The sequence below is a fragment of the Zootermopsis nevadensis genome, unplaced genomic scaffold, assembly GCF_977971745.1.
Source record: "Zootermopsis nevadensis isolate Lab colony 2312 unplaced genomic scaffold, Znev_1.0 Znev_ptg000010l, whole genome shotgun sequence".
Taxonomy (NCBI): Eukaryota; Metazoa; Arthropoda; class Insecta; order Blattodea; family Termopsidae; genus Zootermopsis; species Zootermopsis nevadensis.
This window is the reverse complement of record NW_028259142.1, coordinates 3,875,137-3,897,500: the sequence shown is the minus strand read 5'-3', so window position 1 is coordinate 3,897,500 and position 22,364 is coordinate 3,875,137. Positions and strand designations below refer to the sequence as shown.

Genomic DNA, 22,364 nt, shown 5'->3' with positions numbered 1-22,364 from the left:
GCAGCACGTTGTCGTGTTCTGAAGCTCAGACTACAAAATTTTATGCTCGTTAATTAGTGTAAAATCTTGTAAACGTGTTTGTTCTATTAGTGCAGTTTAAAAACTATGCTCTGCTGATGTGTAATATACTTATCGCCACATTCGCAAGAATATGACGCGCACTTGTAAATTGTATGGAACAGAGTCGTTATCGAGAAAATTATACGTCACCCGACTTCATTGGAACCCGAAGGAAGGTTCATTGCTAACTAACTAACTAACTAGATGGCTTACATAGCCCGAAGGTTCATCACCGAATTAACCAAAGCCCTCCACCGGACCCTGTCCTAGGCCAACAAAATCTAGTCTCCAACGCCTGTCTCCCATAGATCCCGCCTGAGATTATCCTCCCATCTATGTCTAGGTCTCCCTAGTTATCTCTTCCCCTCAGGCTTCCCAAATAGTGGACCCAACCAACTAGATGGCTTACAGAGCCCGAATGTTCATCACCGAATTAACCAAAGCCCTCCACCGGACCCTGTCCTGGGCCAACAAAATTCAGTCTCCTTCGACTCCTATCTCCCATAGATCCCGCCTGACATTATCCTCCCATCTACGTCTAGGTCTCCCCAGCGGTCTCTTCCCTTGAGGCTTCCCAACCAATATCCGGTGCACACCTCTCGTCCCATCCATGCGCGCTACACGCCCCGCCCATCTCATTCTTCTCGACTTAATTGCTGCGTTCATAAAAAGCCCTCCAGATGAATCCATCTTCTCGTGACATTAACCGAAGATAATTTTAATATTATTCTTCATCTACGCCTGGGTCTACCTACTGGGCCTTTCCTTCTCTCCTGATATCTCCCGAAAGAATAAATGCGTTTATTTCGCACGTTGAAATTTCGACTAAAAATTAACGGAAGTTTTCAAGACTTTTTAGTACATCGACAGTTGTTTACTGTGCCTGGAAAATGTTCAGTACTTTATCTGTAAGTCGAGGTGAATTTAAAGTACATCGTGTATTTATAAAGTCTGTTTCAGACTGGGCAGAACTGCAGCGGGAAACTAGACTTGTTAAAACTTGAAGTCAAATATTTGGGTGCTGAACGCTGACTGCTTCCATATATGAGAAAAACGTATGGTAATTTTTAACGCTATCTGTAATGTGTTTTGGTTGATCCCGTGACATATTACTCTTAGAATCCTTAATTACGTTTAAATCAGAGAATATTACAGTAGCATATCGAGTTAAATCATATATCCCGTTTAAATTATCTCCCTTAATTATATTTTCATAAAGTAGCTTGACTTAGCAACAAAGCTCTATTATCCAGGAGGTACTCGGTTCAAATCTAGGTCTGAATACCGAACATCTTGATTTTGTGGCTTTATTCAGTCTCCCCATACGAATCTCGGAATAACGTTTCTTTTCAGATTATCACTGACTCACCATTCGTAATCACCCTCACGTCATCGATGCTATACGATGAACATGTTAAGTCTCATCAGTCATTCAAGAGTTCCAAGACTTGATTTCGTCTTAACAGAATATAAATACTGTAGAAAAAATTAACCAAGAAAAGCGACTTTTGGCAGGTGGAGATATTTGACCTCTAATATGTAACGAAAATCTTAAAAATTCGCAAAGTTGTTAAAAAGAGAAATATTTTCAGTTGAAAAAAGCTAGAAAGTATTTTCGGACGGAGATATACGAGGTGCGATCGAAAGTTTCAAGACTGTGTCAATAGAGGTCGAACCGGATGTAATACGAGCTTCTGCCGCTAGGGGGTGCGGCCTACATTCATAGTGAATCAGTGTGCCAGCCGGCATCATCGAATTAGCATTTGTTTCTTAGTTACGGGCGTTTTGGTAGTGCATTACACCGACCCTCCTGCGATTTCGGAATGGCGTGTGCATAAAATTTTGCCAAAGACTGGCCAAAACGGCTACGGAAACCTATGAAATGCTAAAGCAAGCATTTGGGGAGTCCGCAATGGGTCGTGCACAAACTTTTGTGTGGCATTCACGTTTTAAAAATGGCCGAACCTCTGTCGATGATGACGAGCGTTCTGGACGACCATCTTCGAGCACAACGCCCAAAAATGTTACGAAGATTCGGCAGGCCATTCACGAAGATCGACGTCGTACCATCAACGACTTGTGCGACATTGTTGGGATAGGCTATGGGACCTGTCAGCTGATTCTAAAGGAAGAACTCCACATGCGACGCATCCTGTCTGAGGACCAGAAGTAGAATCGACTTCTCGTTTGTCAGGAGCTCAAAGATCTTGCAAGAACCGACCCCAACTTCCTTTCTAAGCTCCGTGTGACTTCTTCCTCTTTCCAAAGATGAAAATTCAGCTAAAGGGAAGGAGATTTGAGATGATAGAAGAGATTCAGGCAGAATCGCAGATGGTGCTTGACAGGCTGACAAAGAAAGATTTCCAGGGATGCTTCCAGGCTTGGCAGCGGCGCTGGGATCGTTGTGTTCACTCCCAGGGGAACTACTTCGAGGGTGATGGATGAATTTAATACCTGAGATAAGTGTACGGGTTTTTATAGGCGCAGTCTTGAAACTTTCCGATCGCACCTCGTAGTTTAGCCAATAATAATTTTTAAAAAAATTGTCAATTTTGTGAAGTTGCTTGCAATATCAGATAGGCTACGTTTTAACAGGCCTGTAAGAGTTATTGATGCTATTTGTTAAAAAATGAAAGATTGCTGTGTATTAGGTCAAGTGTAAACTAAATTATAGACCCACGGCCGAAACATTCTTGGCTACCACCCAAACCAGCTGGCCTTCCTAGTTATCGATGACAGATGTTCCCTTTAGGGAGGTCACGTTTTCTTCGTATGAAGCGACCGTGGCGAGACCATGAATACAATTTGTTATTCATAATCCACGTTGTCTTTGAACGTGCACAAAAGTTGAAGACCTTTGATGCTGAATTTGATTGAAATTTCACTTCCACGTAGCTGTTATACTTGTCGAAAATTATCTGCGAGCCTGAGCTGCGTTACAGTGAAATAGTAAGGGAAGCTGGCTTCCTGACGGCGTGTTGGTCAACGGAGCTCGGAGATATCTTGCGTCTAGTGGACCTTCTGCTCTCCAGATAATCACTGACGCTGTGTTCGTTGCTGTAATTTATGCACTCAGTAGTTGTCAACTCGACATTTCACTGATCCCCGAAGCAAAATTATCTGTAATAAAATTAAATTATTTAACGCGAAAATGGAAATTGGACTAGCGACTTGAGATGAGATGTTCTCACGGTGATGTCGAAGTTGGTGTTCTGAGTTATTCACATATTTCTATTTAGATACTGATGCCAGCGTTTCGGAGGAACGTTCTGTTTCCATCTTCAGATCTAAAGATGGAGGATGTGCATTTTTTCCGAAACGTTGGTATCTGCCTAAAAGGTTCGCATGTCGTTACAAACCAGGAGATCAATATCGACGGAAAAATATATTAATTTATCAGAAGATAAATATATCGACTTTCCAGCCATGTTTCATAGAATGTATTTGTGTTTCTCTGTATTTTTTTATGTTGTGGGTGGTACTATTTTATTTTTGCATTCATTTACGAGTTTGAGTTACGACGTCCTTGGCGTACGTAATTGTTTAACTGGCTTATGCATACGTGCGTTGTAAGAATAGATTGAAAATAACAAACGATTTGTAATTGTTCATAAAAGCAGTCGCGTCCTCTCCTTCGTAAGTAAAGTAATTATTTGTTGCTCTATTACCTTGGGAGGAGTGACGGGGTTAATTCACCGCTGCTCGTTTCAATTTCTTGCAGAATTACAAATATTCTTAGTGTCTTTGAATGCGTCTAATGAGATTTTATGGACGTGACCTGGGAATTTGTTCTTCGGGGTTCATAACACCGTCTTTTTTATGTCGGGGCACACTTTCCTAACGGCGGGTTTGCTGCTGATGGTGGCACATTCATTTGTTACTCCCGCACGAATGAGAGTAAATTACGTACATTTAGGCAGGCCAGTATGCTAATGATCGTTACATGTATTTATTATATGTTTGTTGCATATGTTTTAGCCAGTGAAACTGATGAAAGAATTTGTGGATTAAATATAAATTTCGGTTCGATATGTTTTCGCCAAAGTTAATATTCACTAGGTCAGTGGTCTAGCGGTTAGAACGCTGGCCTTGTAATCCTGGGGTCTCGGGTTCGATTCCCGGCGGTGCCCGAATTTATAACTTGTGTTGGGCAAGGCCGTGGTCTAGGCAACACGGTGTTTTCCTCCGGGGGCTTCCCCGGTTTCTCCATTCACACACAGAAGAAGGCAATGGCAAACCACTTCTGGATCATCTGCCAAGAACGTATATGAACAGGTCCCAGTCCAAGAAAAGGATGGAAAGATCCTGTTGATATGGACCTGTCGTCAGACAGAACACTAAATAATAATAAGATGAGGTGGTCTAGCGGTTAGAACGCTGGCCTTGTAATCCTGGGGTCTCGGGTTCGATTCCCGGCGGTGCCCGAATTTATAACTTGTGTTGGGCAAGGCCGTGGTCTAGGCAACACGGAGTTTTCCTCCGGGGCTTCCCCGGTTTCTCCGTGGCATCCCAACAATTACTCCATTCACACTCAGAAGAAGGCAATGGCAAACCACTTCTGGATCATCTGCCAAGAACGTATATGAACAGGTCCCAGTCCGAGAAAAGGATGGAAGGATCCTGTTCATATGGACCTGTCGTCAGACAGAACACTAAATAAAAAAATAAAATTATAGTCAGAAATTCTAGTCTAGAATTCGTCACTCACGTACTGGTTCGTCATCAATACTTTTATTCAATAGGTGGAATGCTTTGTTTTAATGTTCCTGCATCCTAAAAGGACAATGGCTTATGGCCGTGCATAGTTTCGCACTCCCTTTTCGCGAGGCGAAATTTTGTGGTGGGCCACGGGTGAAAATAAGTTCGCTTGTCTATCCAATTCCATTTTAAATTTTAACGTTACCTCAGTTTGTCTGCCTTGAAATCATTTGAAAAGTATTAAAATCACGTGATCTGTTTACTGGTTTTTTTTTCTTTTCAGTGAGATCTATTTCAAGCTTTCAGTTTGCACGCATGCGCTCTTCTTTATTCTGCTTTTTACATTATTTTATTATGTGTTAGCCTTTCAACGTGTGTAATGACTTCCAAGTTCGTATGTTGTTTACTTGTGTTATCTGTTTGCTGTCTCACGGCTGCATTTGCGTCGTTTAGATTAGATATTTCTAGCTTATGATTCTTAAGTACATTTTTAGACTCTGTAATGGCATGAAAAAGTTTTAAATGTGTCTTGAGTGTTCTGCTCTTGTCATGACCACTGCTCGCTGTGCCCTGTTATTCACAGGTAATCCAATTTTGTGTATGTGGAAGGTGAGATGATTATTCCTAGAGAAATGAGATGTGGAGTTCTCCAATTTCTCGTCTCGTTCTTACTCAGAAGACCGACATTGACAGATATTTGACACCCGCATTTTGCATTATAATTTCCGTATCGTTTGCAACGCAAGCCGTCATTATTTTCATGGAACGTGATAAATAAATTGTAATTAATTTAACTTACTTAAGATAGTGTAATTGCGTCATATTGTGAATATTATAACAATTATTTATTTTAATCCGTCTTATCACAATATTTAAAATTTCTTATAATTAAGATAATAAAATATCATTGATGTTCCATATCGATTGATCGATTGATAAATGTAAATCGATCAATCGATATGGAACATCAATGATATTTTATTATCTTAATTAAGAATCATATTTGAGTTTTAAGTTCGTAGATATTTTACACCTGATGATGGTTTTATAAAAACTGAAACATGTTGTGTAAATGTTCCAAAATGTAAATCGATCAATCGATATGGAACATCAATGATATTTTATTATCTTAATTATAAGAAATTTTAAATATTATGATAAGACGGATTAAAATAAATAATTGTTAACTTAATTAATTCATTATCCAGTTTCTTTCAGTTCTTAAGTCAGTTGCGTAATTTTTCAAAGCATCCGATGGCTCGTAAGTACGAACACAGTACCATGAGTCCGTAGAAGAGTCTAACATCACGAAATGTCCAAGGCTGTATAATTATCGTGTATCTGTGGAATTTTGACTTGTTTTGTCTGACCGTTCTAAAATTTTCTACGCATTCCCTCAACTTCGTCTTTCTTATAGCGTAACACGAGGAGGACTTGTAGGGTAGTTGGCCCTGGGATTCTGTTAACTAACGTATTGATTTGCGATTCAGGTGTGGTTCCATCGATCGAACTCGATGATGGCGGCCAACGGAGAAACTGTACGTAGAATAAATGTGATTCCTACTCGACATATTACAGGATTTAGGGGTTCCTTGGGGTACGCCAGTGATCTAGTCCAGCAGACAAGCAACTGTGTTCGTGATCCGTTTAATCACTCCAGCCCTCCCATTCGAGATAATTCCCCGCTGCTCAGAATTTTTAAAGCTGAATACGGTTCTCCACTATAAATTTCACTCAGACACGATACTGAATCTTTTGTGTACCTGGAAAAGAGCTCATTATATACAAGTCGTGTAAGGGCTGAGCCCTGAAGATGGAGGCAGTATTTTCCTCCGAAATATTTGTGTGTACTTACATGTCCACGCGGCATTACACCATACAAGTCCAATACTTAACATCGTTGCCGCCGTGAGACCCAGAGTTTCATTCTTAACAGATCTAATCGTTTTTAAAGTACCAGATTCTTTTAACTTCTCACAGTGGGTAAAATGGAAACATGACGAAATGTTGGAGGGCATGGTAGCATGATGTTCGTGCCGAGTTTCATGGGAATCGTCCCTTCGAGTCGATAGTTCAGACAGGACGAATATACGATCTTATATCGCTGACCAGTCACGCCATCTGCTTCTTTATTATCAACTTGACATTTGATGTGGGAAGTCGTAACGAGGAAGTGCTTGTGGAACAGGATGCGTGGTGTCTGACTGATATTTCCCTCCAAGTGCGGTCCATGTGAGAAAATACAGCCATTTTCTTCTACATTCAGGCCTACATGACAGTCGTGTGAGGTGGCTAGGTCCGTTGTGAAATGTTCGGGGCGAATTTGCGCGTTCCACGTCCGTTAATAGTATCACATACGGGCAGTACTTTGTAGCCCGCTGTCTCATGTCGGGAATGGCTTTTCGTATTGTACGAGTCCTTTTGTCGTTTAATCTAAAACTGCAACATGGCGGCGGCGCGAAATCTGCCTCTTTACATTGGAGATGTTTCAACGTGTAGTCATTAATAGTGCAGAATGGAATGAAATCCCAGGTTACATGTTCTGTGCTGGACGGAAGATATGGTAACCATCTGCAAACTCGGACAGTTCCTTACCTAGACCCGTCCGATTTGATCCGGTGTACAGAATCGATTTTACCTGGTCACGTGGCCTGGTTTGCGTGACTTCATATTCAGTAGTATCCTAGCAACTGGAGTCGTTAGTTTTATATATTAATTTCATAACTGGTCTCCGGCGGTTTTCTGTTTTCAGTGAAAACACAGGAATTTCAGCCGCCTCGTCCGAAACTCAGTGACTCCAAAGCAGTTTTTGATGAGCATAAATTTCTGGCCCACCGATAATGATTTTTATTTAGTGTTCTGTCTGACGACAGGTCCATATGAACAGGATCCTTCCATCCTTTTCTCGGACTGGGACCTGTTCATATACGTTCTTGGCAGATGATCCAGAAGTGGTTTGCCATTGCCTTCTTCTGTGTGTGAATGGAGTAATTGTTGGGATGCCACTGAGGAAAACTCCGTGTTGCCTAAACCACGGCCTTGCCCAACACAAGTTATAAATTCGGGCACCGCCGGGAATCGAACCCGAGACCCCAGGATTACAAGGCCAGCGTTCTAACCGCTAGACCACCGTGGTTTGAAAATGATATACACGTGTTTTGTGCTATTCAGCCAGCGTGAATATCAACGCCATTAATTTTCACGCTGTGAGTTAACACAAAGACATTTCTATGTTTCTTGGTTTTATGGTATCGTGTAGATTAAATTATGCCTAATTTTTGTAAGATGATGCAAATGGTTAACTCGAATTTATTTTCAAAGATAATACCACACACATAAAAAATATACTTGAAAGAAAGATTGGTTTCTAAACGATAGGCCTTTTATTCCGTTAGAAGTTTGGAAATGTAATTGACACTTGTTAGTGGAATATTTTCAAGTTACAAAGAAATAATTCAGTTGTTGAAAGTTTTCTGTACCAAATTGCTTCGCGTACCCAGGGGAAGTGAAGTTTTTAGAAACGTACGCCTGTAGACTGAACTGCCGACCGGGACAGAGCTGCCAGGTTCTAGGGCCTCAGTACTGTGTATCGATCCGTGTCTCCAGCTGGTTGTGGGTGGGTTTAGAAAGTAGGTCGGCCTCTCCCCTTATCGGTCGGGCATTCATCATTCACTTGAATAAGACTGGCCAAATGCTGTCTGCTCACTTAAACCTCGTGGTGGAGGCAGTTATGCTACACGGTGCAGCATCATTTGAGAAGATGTAAGATGTACGTCGTCTGTCTATTTTGCTTAAAATGGCCTACCAGTATTTTATGCAGTGAAGTATATTTATAGAAAAAATTATCCCATTTACTCTTGAGTATAATTGAAATAACTGCCACGGTGGTCTAGCGGTTAGAACGCTGGCCTTGTAATCCTGGGGTCTCGGGTTCGATTCCCGGCGGTGCCCGAATTTGTAACTTGTGTTGGGCAAGGCCGTGGTCTAGGCAACACGGAGTTTTCCTCCGTGGCATCCCAACAATTACTCCATTCACACACAGAAGAAGGCATTGGCAAACCACTTCTGGATCATCTGCCAAGAACGTATATGAACAGGTCCCAGTCCGAGAAAAGGATGGAAGGATCCTGTTCATATGGACCTGTCGTCAGACAGAAAACTAAATAATAATGAACAACTGCTGCATTACTTTACAGATCTGTGGACGATTAACTGCTCGAAAACTTATCGCTCTCCATTGCGGTAGAGAACTTAAGTCAGAAGTCAAAGGAGGGGGATTTTCTGAATTTTGGAGTTTGCGTATTCATAAAGACAGTGTTCTGATCTTCAGGGACAAGCTTAGTCGATGGATACCGGTATCCTTTCCGTTGGGATAAAGCGGCCTGATCGTGAAGCTAAAAGCTCACCTCCATCTGGTGCCGAGATTATATACCTCTACTCCCGTACGTCTATATATCGCGGTGCTTAGTTAAGTACCATTAACAAATTCACATTGCTAATGCTTACTGTCTGTCTGTCTATGTGCAAGATTGTTTGGAAATATTTGCATTTATGAACAAGCTTTCTCGTTGGTGACATTCAATGAATCTCGACGTAACCGGCTTACAGATGAAGTTTTACACGCGGAGATTTTGTTCTTGGATTTGAGAGGGGGGGGGGGGAAGCTGAAGGTTTGCCTGGTGCACCAAATATGTTTCCGCCATCGCTGGTCCCACGCAGAAAATTACGGTCAGTTTCCGAGCTGCTGGACTTTTAAGACCTGTCTGCATGACTTCCATGTTAAGAAGAGGCGTTAAGTCAGTTGTCACAACTAGGTTGGAGTGGATACAGAAGCGACCTTCTGTTCTCCGTTGTTTCCTTGTCCTGCTGAAATCGATACGTAGTGACCCCGGCAGGTCTGGCACGAATTGTCTCAAGTCTGAATCATCGCGTTTGCAAAATTTGAGTTGGAGCTGCCCTCTTCTTGGCTCTCAGAACCTGCTCTTTACTTCCAACACTTTTTCACGAATTTCGTCGTGGTTATTCGATTATCTGACTAAGCTGTATCAACTTCCGCTGTTATTTAATGGCGAGCGACGTCGAAGATGGGGCTCAGTAGAACGTGGTAAACGATATTTTTCTCTGAATATGAAACACGCGAAACCCAAGTTCATTTTGGTTCGTGAATTAATTAAACGTTGTTTTTATGACGTCTGTCTGTCACGGTTTGTTTGCCTCCCGCTAATGTGACAGACATCGTCAATTACTTACACATATTTTAGCAACGCTTTGCAATATTGACTTGGCGTGGTAAGGCGAAAGACGTTTTGTAACCTGTATTGATTCAGAGCTGTTCGATATTCTGGACTACACTTGTTGTTGAGACTTAGGTTACCTTTTGTATTATTTTCAGTCCTTTGTGGTCGTCGCCAATCTGCTAGCTTCATCTTCCGTGGAAGGTAAAGGTTACCTTATCTGAACAGATCATGCCAGGCACGTTATCGTTTACAGTTGACAACAGAGGTTGATGTTTGCAGGTCTCATAGTAGACGATCGTGGCCCCTCCCACCCGACATTCGCTTATCAAATGTCAAGCTCGTAGATTACTGGCGGAATTGTGATCGGCAAACAACTTGGCGTGTAATTGAAAACGCATTTGGCTAGGGACTCGAGTGCACTTCAAATTCTGTCCAGAACTGAAACCGTTATTTATTTTATTTAGTGTTCAGTCTGACGACAGGTCCATATGAACAGGATCCTTCCATCCCTTTCTCGGACTGGGACCTGTTCATATACGTTCTTGGCAGATGATCCAGAAGTGGTTTGCCATTGCCTTCTTCTGTGTGTGAATGGGATGCCACGGAGAAACCAGGGAAGCCCCCGGAGGAAAACTCCGTGTTGCCTAGACCACGGCCTTGCCCAACACAAGTTATAAATTCGGGCACCGCCGGGAATCGAACCCGAGACCCCAGGATTACAAGGCCAGCGTTATAACCGCTAGACCACCTCATCTTATTATTATTTAGTGTTCTGTCTGACGACAGGTCCATATGAACAGGATCCTTCCATCCTTTTCTCGGACTGGGACCTGTTCATATACGTTCTTGGCAGATGATCCAGAAGTGGTTTGCCATTGCCTTCTTCTGTGTGTGAATGGAGTAATTGTTGGGATGCCACTGAGGAAAACTCCGTGTTGCCTAAACCACGGCCTTGCCCAACACAAGTTATAAATTCGGGCACCGCCGGGAATCGAACCCGAGAGCCCTGGATTACAAGGCTAGCGTTCTAACCGCTAGACCAAGAGTTCGCCGCTACCGTTGGCATCCGCTCGTGTTCCAAGAAATTTACCCATCGCTGTACCTGAATTTTGTTATTGCATAACAACGCTGTTAAATCTGTTTCATTAACACTTTTAAGCCCATGTGTGCCACTTGCTTTAACACTTTTCGTTTTGTGTTCCTTATGATTCTCGCTTGTAAACAGAAATGATTTCCTTGAACAGCGTTAGCCAGTTGATCTTGTGTTTTCTTCGCGGTACGGACTTAATTCTTAAATATTATTTAGATGAACTTCGGCTTCAAATGGTTAACGATACGTCCACGGGCCACGCTTTGAGAACCCCTGAGAAACAATGTCGTATTACAATGCACTTAGAAGTCTCATAGATAATTCGGCAAAAACAGCGTTAGTTACGAAGATGTGTAAGATCCATACGAACAATGTGTAAATTTGGAACCAACCAACCAAAGAAGCTAACTGAGGGCAGAGGCCTGCGCAAGCGCAAGCAAATTTGGACCGACAATGGTCAGCTTTTATATGAACTCCTGCGTTCATAACAATGTTTTACTCCTTTACGTAAGAAACTAATTGTTATGACGTCTGTTTATTCGGTATTGTTGTGTTTCCCATCAGCGCGACAACGAATGCAGCTAAACATTATAATACGTCCCGAACTAACTGCAATATTGACTGACAATGGCAAAAACAAATCATAACTACGCAGGTTTGGGATCATTGACGACCCAAAATGATCAAGTCTGAAAACAGCACAAACAGTGGATCACCTCATCTATGACTGCGAAAAACTACGACAACCAAGGCTTAAATTAACAGATGCAATAGCCAAGAATGGTGGCACGTGGCCAGTATTACATGAATCACGTGTTCAAAAATATTTAGGTCATTTTAATACATTCATTAAATCCATAGATTATAATACAGTTTAGCACAGGAACTTAGGTACAAACGATAGCAATGAATCACGATATTACAGTTGTGTAATCTGTAAACGTGTTATACATTAATGCATGTAATATTACAATCTTGTAATGGGGCATGCTGAATGAATGAATGAATAGAAAGTTACAGTGGAACCACGGTTCCGGAGAATTTGACGTAAATACGTCTCTGTTTTTAAATTATATTTACGTCTCTGTAATGTAATGTAATGTTATCTTCAATGTCATCCATCTTGTTACGAAAGCGGATTGTTGACGGCAATAATGTAACACAACAATGCCGAGTAAACAGATGACGCTTCCTAGGTAACATAACAATGCACGCAAGCTGACCATTGTTGTCGGTCCATATTTACACATTGTTGTCGATTTGTTGATAGGGATCTTACACATTTTCCTGTCACTTTTTCGCGTCAAAAATACTGCCATCAACAATCCGCTTTCGTCATTGCGGAAAGAGCTGAGCTGTGAATCGCTTGTAGTTTTGATTAAATTCATCATTGCTTGTGGTCTCTTACAATGGAACAAAGTTTGAGGTAAGGGATTCCTATTTATAATTATTGTTCATCACATTTAATGTTTTCATCTGCATTTGTGAACTCGTGTAAGAGAATTAGGCTTGTCTGTCCAAAAAGTATCCGACTATATTTTTTGACGTAAATACGTCTATATTTTCGGGTCAGTGTCATTCGGCAAATAGTGAAAGGAAAAAGTGTAACTGCATTGTTATGTTACCAAGGGTTCGATTCCCAGCGGTGCCCGAATTTATAACTTGTGTTGGGCAAGGCCGTGGTCTAGCCAACACGGAGTTTTCCTCCGTGGCATCCCAACAATTACTCCATTCACACACAGAAGAAGGCAATGGCAAACCACTTCTGGATCATCTGCCAAGAACGTATATGAACAGGTCCCAGTCCGAGAAAAGGATGGAAGGATCCTGTTTATATGGACCTGTCGGCAGACAGAACACTACAAATAAAATAAAATAAAATAAAATAAACCTTACCTTACCTTACATTAAATTTCATTACTTTACATTACATTTATCTACCACAGATCCATCTTAAGCGTAACTAATTCAAGTTAAATAAGCAAAGTCTTAATCAAACTTTACTCAATTGTAAAGCATGTATAAAGGAAATATTTAGAATAAAACCAATATATAAACTTCCTTTCCGTATAGACGTATTTACGTCAAATTCTCCGGAACCGTGGTTCCACTGTCACTTTTTTTTTCCGCGGTAAGTAATGGCGAAAGGGTGGGGAAACTGCGCGTAGTGGTAGAAGGGACTTTCCTGCGCATGCGTGATTTCTTGCCTTCTCGCAGCACCGACATTGAAGCTAAAAGAATGAACCTGAAGTTCTCACAAAAATACCAAAAAAACTAATGCTGAACGTATGAGGGAATATAGAAATCGCATTGTATTTATTACCTAAATATAATTTAAATACAGAGACGTATTCACCTCAGATTCTCCTGAACTGTGGTTCCACTGTCAATTTTTTTCTAGAAAAAGCGTTCAGTCTTGTAATTATTCCAGACACAATACCTTTCAAATTTATTGCGTAACAAATTCCTTAATCCTATCCCCAGTTAATGTTCCGCGGACTTCCTTCACGGGTGGATTAACGTAGAAAGAATTATAAGAGGTCCTAGCCCATTGCCGCCCCGGTTCATACAGCACCAAGACGCTTTTATAGACGTCATTCGGTCGATGGAACTTCAAGCTGACGTCAGAGAACACCGCTAAAGTGACGCTCACTTTCGCGTAACGTTTAGGTTCTCTGCCAGAGGGCCGCGTGTTTTCCTCAGTCGCTGCTGGCAAATGCTGTGATAGTACCTCAAATAGGACACGACCGCTTCCTTCCACATCCTTTAAAATTATTAATTTTTCAACAAGTTTGAGAAAATTTGTGCACAACGTGGCACAGAATCTTGGCCGATTACCGGTTATATTATATGACATTGTGGACTGGCTCGAGGTAAGGGTCGTTGGCGAGACTTTGTGAATACTGTAATGGCCCAAAACTTTCATAAAAGTTACATAAAAGGCGTAGAATTTCTTTACCAGCTTATCAGCAAAGATTCTGATTCTTGAAAACTTCGGCTGCTCTGAAGTTATGCTTCACGGCAGTGCACAGGTCTGTAAAGAAAATGAAAGATCTCGATAAATAACGCATTTTCTTTGTACGCCTCAGGTATTCTGTGTTTCCATGTGAGGGGAAACTTCGAACATTTTAAATTGTCATCTTATTTAATGACGCCATTTCAACTAGCGTGTGTGTGTGAGCTGTGGCATGTTTCAAGGCATTTGTCTGGATATACTGAGGAAAACAACGAACAGGCTAAGTGTAGGTGGATGTAACCCAGTCCAGTCATGGACGTTTCGTGGCTTTCAGCGCGAAGTAATTTGCCTCGCGAACCTAAACTCATTCCGCCTGTGCTCCGTGTCCATTTGATTTTTTTTTCTGGAGTTGGGAAAGTGAACGGGCAGCGGTGAGTAGAACCACAAAAACGAGACTCGGTGTCCTTGGAAGAACACTGTACAGCTCCAAAGATGGCCTAAAACTTCATTTCGTATCGCCAGTACACTCGTCAGATAAGACATTTCCTTCCCAAGAGGAACCGCTCTGTGCTCTCGACAAATTTCTCATAACAACAAATTTGAGGCTAAAGTTGCGCACAGCATCTGTTAACCCTTTGAAGCCGAAGATCGTCTGAATATTATTTATGAATTCAGTCCGTACCGCGAAGAAAACACTACACCTCACCATTACGAAAATCAGCTGGTTAACCCTTTGAAGCCGAAGCTCGTCTTCGTAATATTTACGAATCCAGACCGTACCGCGAAGAAAACACTTCACTTAACCATTAGAAGTCGAATCAGGCGGTACCACATAAGATTTAACAAAAGAACATTCCGGTCGAAGCCGAGTCTCTCCAGTGTGAGTTGACGTGAACGTGCTGTTTGCGTTTTATTTCACGTTTTATCTGGCAAAGAGTGTTGTCGGCAGATCTTGGCGTCTGTCACGTGTCGAAAGGAAACAAAGCGGCAGATCGTCGGTGACGTATAACCGTCGCTAATCTGTCTCGAATGCTCCGTCAAGGTCGCGTTAAACAGAAGGCCCTCCTGTAATACTGGAATGATTGAGTATTTATTAAGCAAATGTCTTCCAGTTCTTGATGTGCGGGATGCATCGCCGGTGTAGGGAGCCACAAGCAACCAATCCTTTCGGGTAGAGAATACATCGAGTGTCACTTGTTCTTGTAGCGACTCTGACCACGAACCAAGTTTTCCTTTTAATGAATTGTTATATGTACAGTCTCTTGGTTTAACGAGCTATTGCTTAGAGTGGAACACACATGCATACTGCTTGAAACAAAACACTGACTCCTTTAGAGTCAAGACTTATCGTCGATAAAAGGAGCGTGTTCTGTCACGTGACTTAAAGGGAGAGGAACACTTCGACTATTATCGATATCCGGTTTTGCTGTTCTATCGAAGTGCGTAGCTCTGTGGTCTTTAATGGAGCATTAAATGTCTTATAAAAAGATTTCTCTTAACGAAAGACTCGAGGATTGCGTCATTTCTGTGGAAAGAGCATTTGTGTTGTGGTAAGAGTTGCCTCTGGTACGCAACTGCTAACAGGGTAAATCCGGCTGTGTCTGCTCCGAACTGGAAAAGATGTTTTGATATTTCTTTTGTGTCACACGTCATTGCCTGACTCAGCTTCAGGTGTTACCTTTGTGTGGTCAAGGTATCGAATAGAAACGTTTGAAACGTCACTTGGATTCAGTGGAAAAGTCCGTTGTCCCGAGATTTTGAAAACTGAAATAAAAGCGGGATTTTGTCTCATAAACGAAAAGGAAGAATACGGGTTATCGTGGAAACACGTGAAGTGCTTTGGAGGATGGAACATGCAGAGAAGACTCTTAATTCTGCCTTTATTTTATGTAATGGAACAAACATCGTACGAATGCGATAAGATATAGCGTTTAAGGAAAACATGTCTGATTACGTAAACTCGTGTCTCGCTACGCGTAAACACCCGACTAACTTGGCGAGACCAAGCCCTGATGATGGAAGCAGTAATAACCTCAGAAACGCTTGTCAATTTGTAGTAGACCACACTGCGCAACATCCCAGAAGACGAAGTTATTTCCTCATTATGTAATTGTATATATTTTACAGTTTCTTTGTCTTTCGTATAACCATGTTTTATAATGTTTTATAATCAGCGCTTTGACCACAAACATTCTCGGTAAATATTTGGACTGCGTCAGATTTGTAACCGGAACTATCCGTACAGTTCTGTCCGTATTGTTTGCAGCACAATGCCCTCCGACAGCATGGACGACATTGAGCTGAAGAACATCCAACTCCAGTTTCCGACGGCGAGGACGTTGTCCAGGGATGACTCCAGTGTTTTCGAGGAGCGCGTCGAGACTGGAAAAGGGAGCGTTTTGGTAGCGGTGCAGGGCAACCGGTCAAAGCCTGCTATCCTCACCTACCATGATCTCGGCCTCAACTGTGAGTATAATTAATTAAATCTGATAGACGACGTTTAGAGGTGACTGTCGTAATGGGGGTGGGGGGGTTGCGTTCCTGCGTATGTCGAAAACGCTTAAAACGGGGAACGTGCAATATGCCCGTGGATTTTTCTGTGTGATGCCGGTAGAGGAACGTAATTTGTGGTCCCCGGAGTCAAAATGGCGGAGAGTCAGTGAAACTGCGCGCGCACCAGCGGCTTATATATGACGAAATTCACAAACAGATGAATGTTCTCTGCTCTGGAAAATTGATTAATTCATTTGCACGAGCGTTACTAGGCTGTCATGTCTTGTCATTAACATGTTTCAGTAATTAATTAACGTTATTTTTAGCCTATATAATAGGCTCAACGCGTCTGCATAAAAAAAACAAATGACAGTGCGAGGCGAGGCGAAGATGGGAATTGTGATGGAAAAATGATGATTATTGTCATCACTGTCATCATTGACCTTTATTGTAACTTCCGTCACTTTGTGGTTGACTGTAACCATTGCCTTGACAGCTGATACGTGATACGTAAAGCCACAGAACGTATACTCGTCGTTTCGCAAAAGATTTCGTAAGCGAGGAGGTGAGTCACGTGTTTGATGAACATTATACCGACTGTCTTATTTTACTTTTAACAGATATTTCGAGTTTCCAGGCGTTTTTCAACTACATTGATATGAGGGCTTTGCTGGAGAACTTCTGTGTCTACCATGTCAACGCACCCGGTCAGGAAGAAGGCGCTCCTGCCCTGCCAGACGAGTGAGTTGCCACTGTGTCTTCTGAAATTAAGATTAAGGGAGAACTCGGCTGTCGGTTTAATATCTCTAACTCAAGAGGATTATGTGAATTTTCAAACGGAAAATTTCACACAGGAAACCAGAATAATCACAGAGCGAAATAAGTCGAGTTGAAACTGACGATCTAATAATGTGGAAAATGAGGAAGTTTCTATACAAATCTGGCTTCTGACATTTCATATCAAGGACGGAAAGACGTACATTCCAAAATAATTGTTTAAAATGGCGATAATTTTTTGTTTTTGTGTAAACGAAATTCGTGCACAGGAGTTAAATAGCATGTAATCGGTACCCTAAGTGCACAGACTTCCGAATTATTTCCCACTTCCAGGAGCACGTGTACTTTTGAATCGCCCTGTACAAACTGAATTTTGCGTGCCACACACCAGGTTCCCGCTTCAGTCGTCATTGCAGCTGTGGGGAGTGTCTTTAAAGAACCCCCCTGCTCCCCGAACACGGCCAGTGCATGCTTACATCGCGTGCCAACTAGCAGTTACCCCAACACGTTTTACTTCACTGACCTTGTGCCAAAATAAAACCCTGCATTTCGTAAAAAAACGAGGTTCGGTTATCGTTCAAGGTCCTACTGCCTCGCCTTGCGGGAGGACGATGTTTACGCGTGCGATGAAGTAATTAAGGCTTTGGCCGGGATGTTCTTTTGTTAAATCTTATGTGGTACCGCCTGATTCGACTTCTAATGGTTAAGTGAAGTGTTTTCTTCGCGGTACGGTCTGGATTCGTAAATAATATGAAGACGAGATTCGGCTTCAAAGGGTTAACCAGCTGATTTTCGTAATGGTGAGGTGTAGTGTTTTCTTCGCGGTACGGTCTGGATTCGTAAATATTATGAAGCCGAAGTTCCAAGTTGCCACTGCAAGCTTATCATGCAGCCCTCCCGATTTAAATTAATCAAAATTTACCACCCCTTAACGCCGTCAAAATTTACCCCCCTCCCCTCAGTAGGAATTTCTAAATTATGTATTAAACTTCCAAATTAATAGCCTCAGCTTTCTCTAATACAAAATTTCAAAATTCCGTCTGTTATGCCAATCATCACACTAACGCCTTCACTCTTACTTTATCCTTAACAGAAGGACGAGCGGGCATTGCCTGGGGACCTTCTAGCTATAAGATGCTCTTTCTCCCCCCCCCCCCCCAGATATCGAAGTGTCACTCACTTCTCCCCCACCAATTTCCTCTTTCTGTCTCTCTCTCTCGTGCTTCGGCTTCAAAGGGTTAACCAGCTGATTTTCGTAATGGTGAGGTGTAGTGTTTTCTTCGCGGTACGGACTGAATTCATAAATAATATTCATACGATCTACGACTTCAAAGGGTTAGAATGATTTTGCCTTGACTTTCCGAATGTAACATTGTGAGAATCGCCCAACGGGTTCCTGTGGTCTTTGACAATCGATTTTTCAAAGAATTTCCTGCGCCATTGAGTGAGTTCCACGAACATTTGAAACTGTCTCGCCAGGACTTTTGGTCTCGTTGGCCACCCACCATTTGATATGCGAGAGAATATGAAGAAACCTCTGGAAAATATACTGACATGGCGGCAAACCCGGTGCCTCTGCGGTGAGAAACCGGTGACTAACCGCCTGATCTACGGCACGGCCTTTCATGAATTTGGTACTTTTCCTCTCTGTATTCCTCTGCCTCGTTTAGTTTTCCCGGAATTGCAGTTAAAGTCGGAAGACAGTAATTAGACTGGTTCTGTTTCGTAAACCAGTTTGTTTTTCGTAGTTTCTCACAGCTCGCATGCTGTTCTTGATCAGATGACAGGAAATTATGTTCCGAGGAATATAATTTGGTGTGAGCCCCGCTCTGTTTTGGCATTGTCAGATTTCAGTGTCAGCAACTTTGTACTTCCGCCCTGTAACAGCTGATAGGTTTGATGCTGCCATCTGTCGGCCAAATAATAGAGCGCGTGCATTTATGTTTTCAAATTTAGTTTACGTGGTGAAGGAAAATATGATAATGAGCTTGTAATTTTTTACGCTGACACAAGATATCTACTGCTGTTTTATACATTTCAATTATAGTTGAAATGTGTTATGTGAAATTCACGTTTGCTTGTGCTTGTTGGAAAATGGAGGAATGTAAAATATATCTTACGCTAAAGCCCGGAATTATTTAAAGTACGTTGTTGTGACGCCGCTATCTGAGCGGACTTTCGTACACACGGAGTTTGGTGTCCCCGGAATAGGCTTACAGTTCAGTGAACGTTTTGTTGAAACAATAATTGTCGACGCCAAAATAATTTGATATCGAAAGGAAATGTTTAGTTTTGGACATGTATCGAAACTTTTGATGATACTAATATTAAAAAAAACATTATCCGTTGTCTTCTGGTCAATGTTTTTGGAAGTTCGTGAATGCAAGCGCGTTTGTTACCGTCCAAAATTGCGTATTGTCTCAACATGCTTAAACTTTGTTTAACGACGCTATTTTATTATCTCAGACTATATATCGTCGAATGAGAAGATTATAATGAACATTAAACTGGAGGAATATGAAAGGAAGCGGTCATGGCCTATTTTAAGGTACTATTCCGGCATTTGCTTGTAGGGACTGAGGAAAACCACGTAAACACCACCGCTCCCCCGGCAGGATAGCCGGTCTCCGGGCCGAGATTTGAGCCTGGGACCTCCCGAATACGAAGCAGGAAAGTTAAACATTCGACCGCGATGTATTTTTCTCCGCCTTCGTGTTACGTAATTCGAAGTTAATCGAGTGGTGCGACCCGGAGGCGTAAATCGAACCGATTCAGATGCAAGTGGAATTCGCTGGGTTGGTCTCCCCCCGTGCAATCCAGATTTATGTGGTCGGATTAACAGACGTGGTCTCCCCGTGTTAGGCGCTTCGCAAAAATAAATTCATGACCCTAAATAAGGCAGACAACCTGTCTGGGTCAACCACACACACCAGCAAGGTTGATATAGCGCGAATACTCCATATTTTGTATTCCGGTTGTACCAGTTTCGAATCTTGGAAGGTTACTGACAGTCTGAGGTTTTTAACAATAATTAACTAACAAGGTGACCAAGCCTAAAACCCCGTCATTAGACACGATCCTGAGACGATTCTTCAAATGTCACTTGTGTTAGATCGTTCCAAAGAATTGTTCTATATCCACGGCTTTGTAAAAGTTTCGGAACACAAGAACAATTACGACAGGGATTTGTTGATCCTACGCCCAACCCCCACTCTGAGCATCGCCCACTTTCTGCTGTCTGCCTTGTAAGTTGTAGATCGGATCTCAGTTATAATCCGGCCGACATAAAAGCGAACTGAGATGAACGGCTTATCCCTGTAAGTTCAATCAAGCGTATTTTAAAATCTTATTTTGGGTTTCATTTAACGTAGTGAATCTGGTTTACCGATAGTATTTTGATCCTAACTTGTATTATGAAACACTAGTGTCAAAAGGCCATCAGACTGTTGGCATGACGACGAAATTAATGAGCTTTTTTTATTTCATACGAAAGTGCTGTAAAATGGAACAGCTTCGTCACTGTCACGTGACACTGGGCGTGAATATTGCGCAGAGGCCCCGATAGAGTTCGCATAATTTTAAGTGTCCTTCATATTAACGTGGAGAGGTGTCGTTAGCATCCATACAAGTCCAGCCACAAGACGCCATAACTACGCAGAATTGTTTGTTTACAATGGCTTCTCGCGATATTTCACGTGATGTGTGCAGACTAGAAGAGAATGAACATCCTTTGTCACGTGTGTCGTATAACCAGATCCGGTCTGACAGGATGTAAAGAAGAGCGGAAGCAGGTAGTTTTGCCAAATGCGTAGTTCGTAAATTTGAATTATTCTGTGCTTTTGATGTTCCACGTCTCGTAGATGGTCTCTTCCCCTCAGTTGATTTGGTGAAGAGTAGGATTACAGAATAGTTTTCTCTGCCCTCCTGGCATTAGACCCCGTGTCCTTACGATGCTTTCGCACAATGGCAGGAAGTGTTGTGCCCCTTATATGGGTGTGGTCATTGCACTGGAAATCTTTTCATACTCATGTTCAGGAAGACATTGTGGTACCAGATTCATTCTGAAGGCAGCGACGCAACTTGTTAGAGAAACGATCTGTTACGTCCTGTCAGAATGGTTGTTTTCCATTACTCATACTAGTAAAATTTTCGTCATCTCATTTCAAGACAGACGTATGACAGTTTGTTCCACGAAAGATGTATTTCAGTATTCGGTGTCTGCTGCTAGTTGCAGGTGCAATTAGCCAATACCTGCAACCTTCACGTATTCACTACCCAAGTTAAAGTGGACAGATACTGGACAAAGCTTGGTAGTTCGTTTTGTAATATGCCTGTTTGCGGTGGGGAGTGTCGTTTGCCTCCCACCGAACCTCCAAGCTGAAGGAGGATCACTCCTTGCCATCCACCGCTTATTCGATGTATCTGAAGTTACTGTCCATGTCTGGAGGTCTTGTCCTCCATCTGTAACTTGAGGGCGTGACATGCCATGTAGTCGGTGTGTATGAACGTGGTAATGAACCTTCAAGGCGTCATAAAAGGCAGAACATTTTTGACGTAAATACGTCTATATTTTAGGGTCAGTGTCATTCGGCAAACATGTTACGAAATAGTGTTCCGAAAAAGGGAAACGAAAAAGTATAACTTCATTGTTATGTTACCTTGGAAACGTCATCTGTTTATCAACAAATAAACAACAATGGTTACCTACATAGTTACATTTAGCTACATTTACATTTGGTCTAGCGGTTAGAACGCTGGCCTTGTAATCCTGGGGTCTCGGGTTCGATTCCCGGCGGTGCCCGAATTTATAACTTGTGTTGGGCAAGGCCGTGGTCTAGGCAACACGGAGTTTTCCTCCGGGGGCTTCCCCGGTTTCTCCGTGGCATCCCATTCACACACAGAAGAAGGCAATGGCAAACCACTTCTGGATCATCTGCCAAGAACGTATATGAACAGGTCCCAGTCCGAGAAAAGGATGGAAGGATCCTGTTCATATGGACCTGTCGTCAGACAGAACACTAAATAATAATAACCACAGACCCATCTTAAGCGT

At 42.2% G+C, this 22,364-nt stretch overlaps 1 protein-coding gene across 10 annotated transcripts in view; it reads left to right on the top strand.

Annotated features, from left to right (window-relative positions):
• MESK2 (misexpression suppressor of KSR 2) overlaps positions 1 to 22,364 on the top strand; it is a 66,547-nt gene that overhangs the window by 28,871 nt on the left and 15,312 nt on the right. For 9 of the 10 annotated variants that reach the window (XR_002543836.2, XM_022068900.2, XM_022068901.2 and 6 more), the window contains 2 exons: positions 16,308 to 16,507; positions 17,155 to 17,275. Coding sequence is in view for 9 of the 10 variants with exons in the window: in XM_022068900.2 (XP_021924592.2) it covers positions 16,308 to 16,507; positions 17,155 to 17,275 (321 nt within the window). In the remaining variant the exon portion in view is untranslated. Of the gene's footprint in view, positions 1 to 12,381; positions 12,512 to 16,307; positions 16,508 to 17,154; positions 17,276 to 22,364 lie in introns of those variants that run through there. The other variant, XM_022068904.2, reaches the window with a different exon arrangement.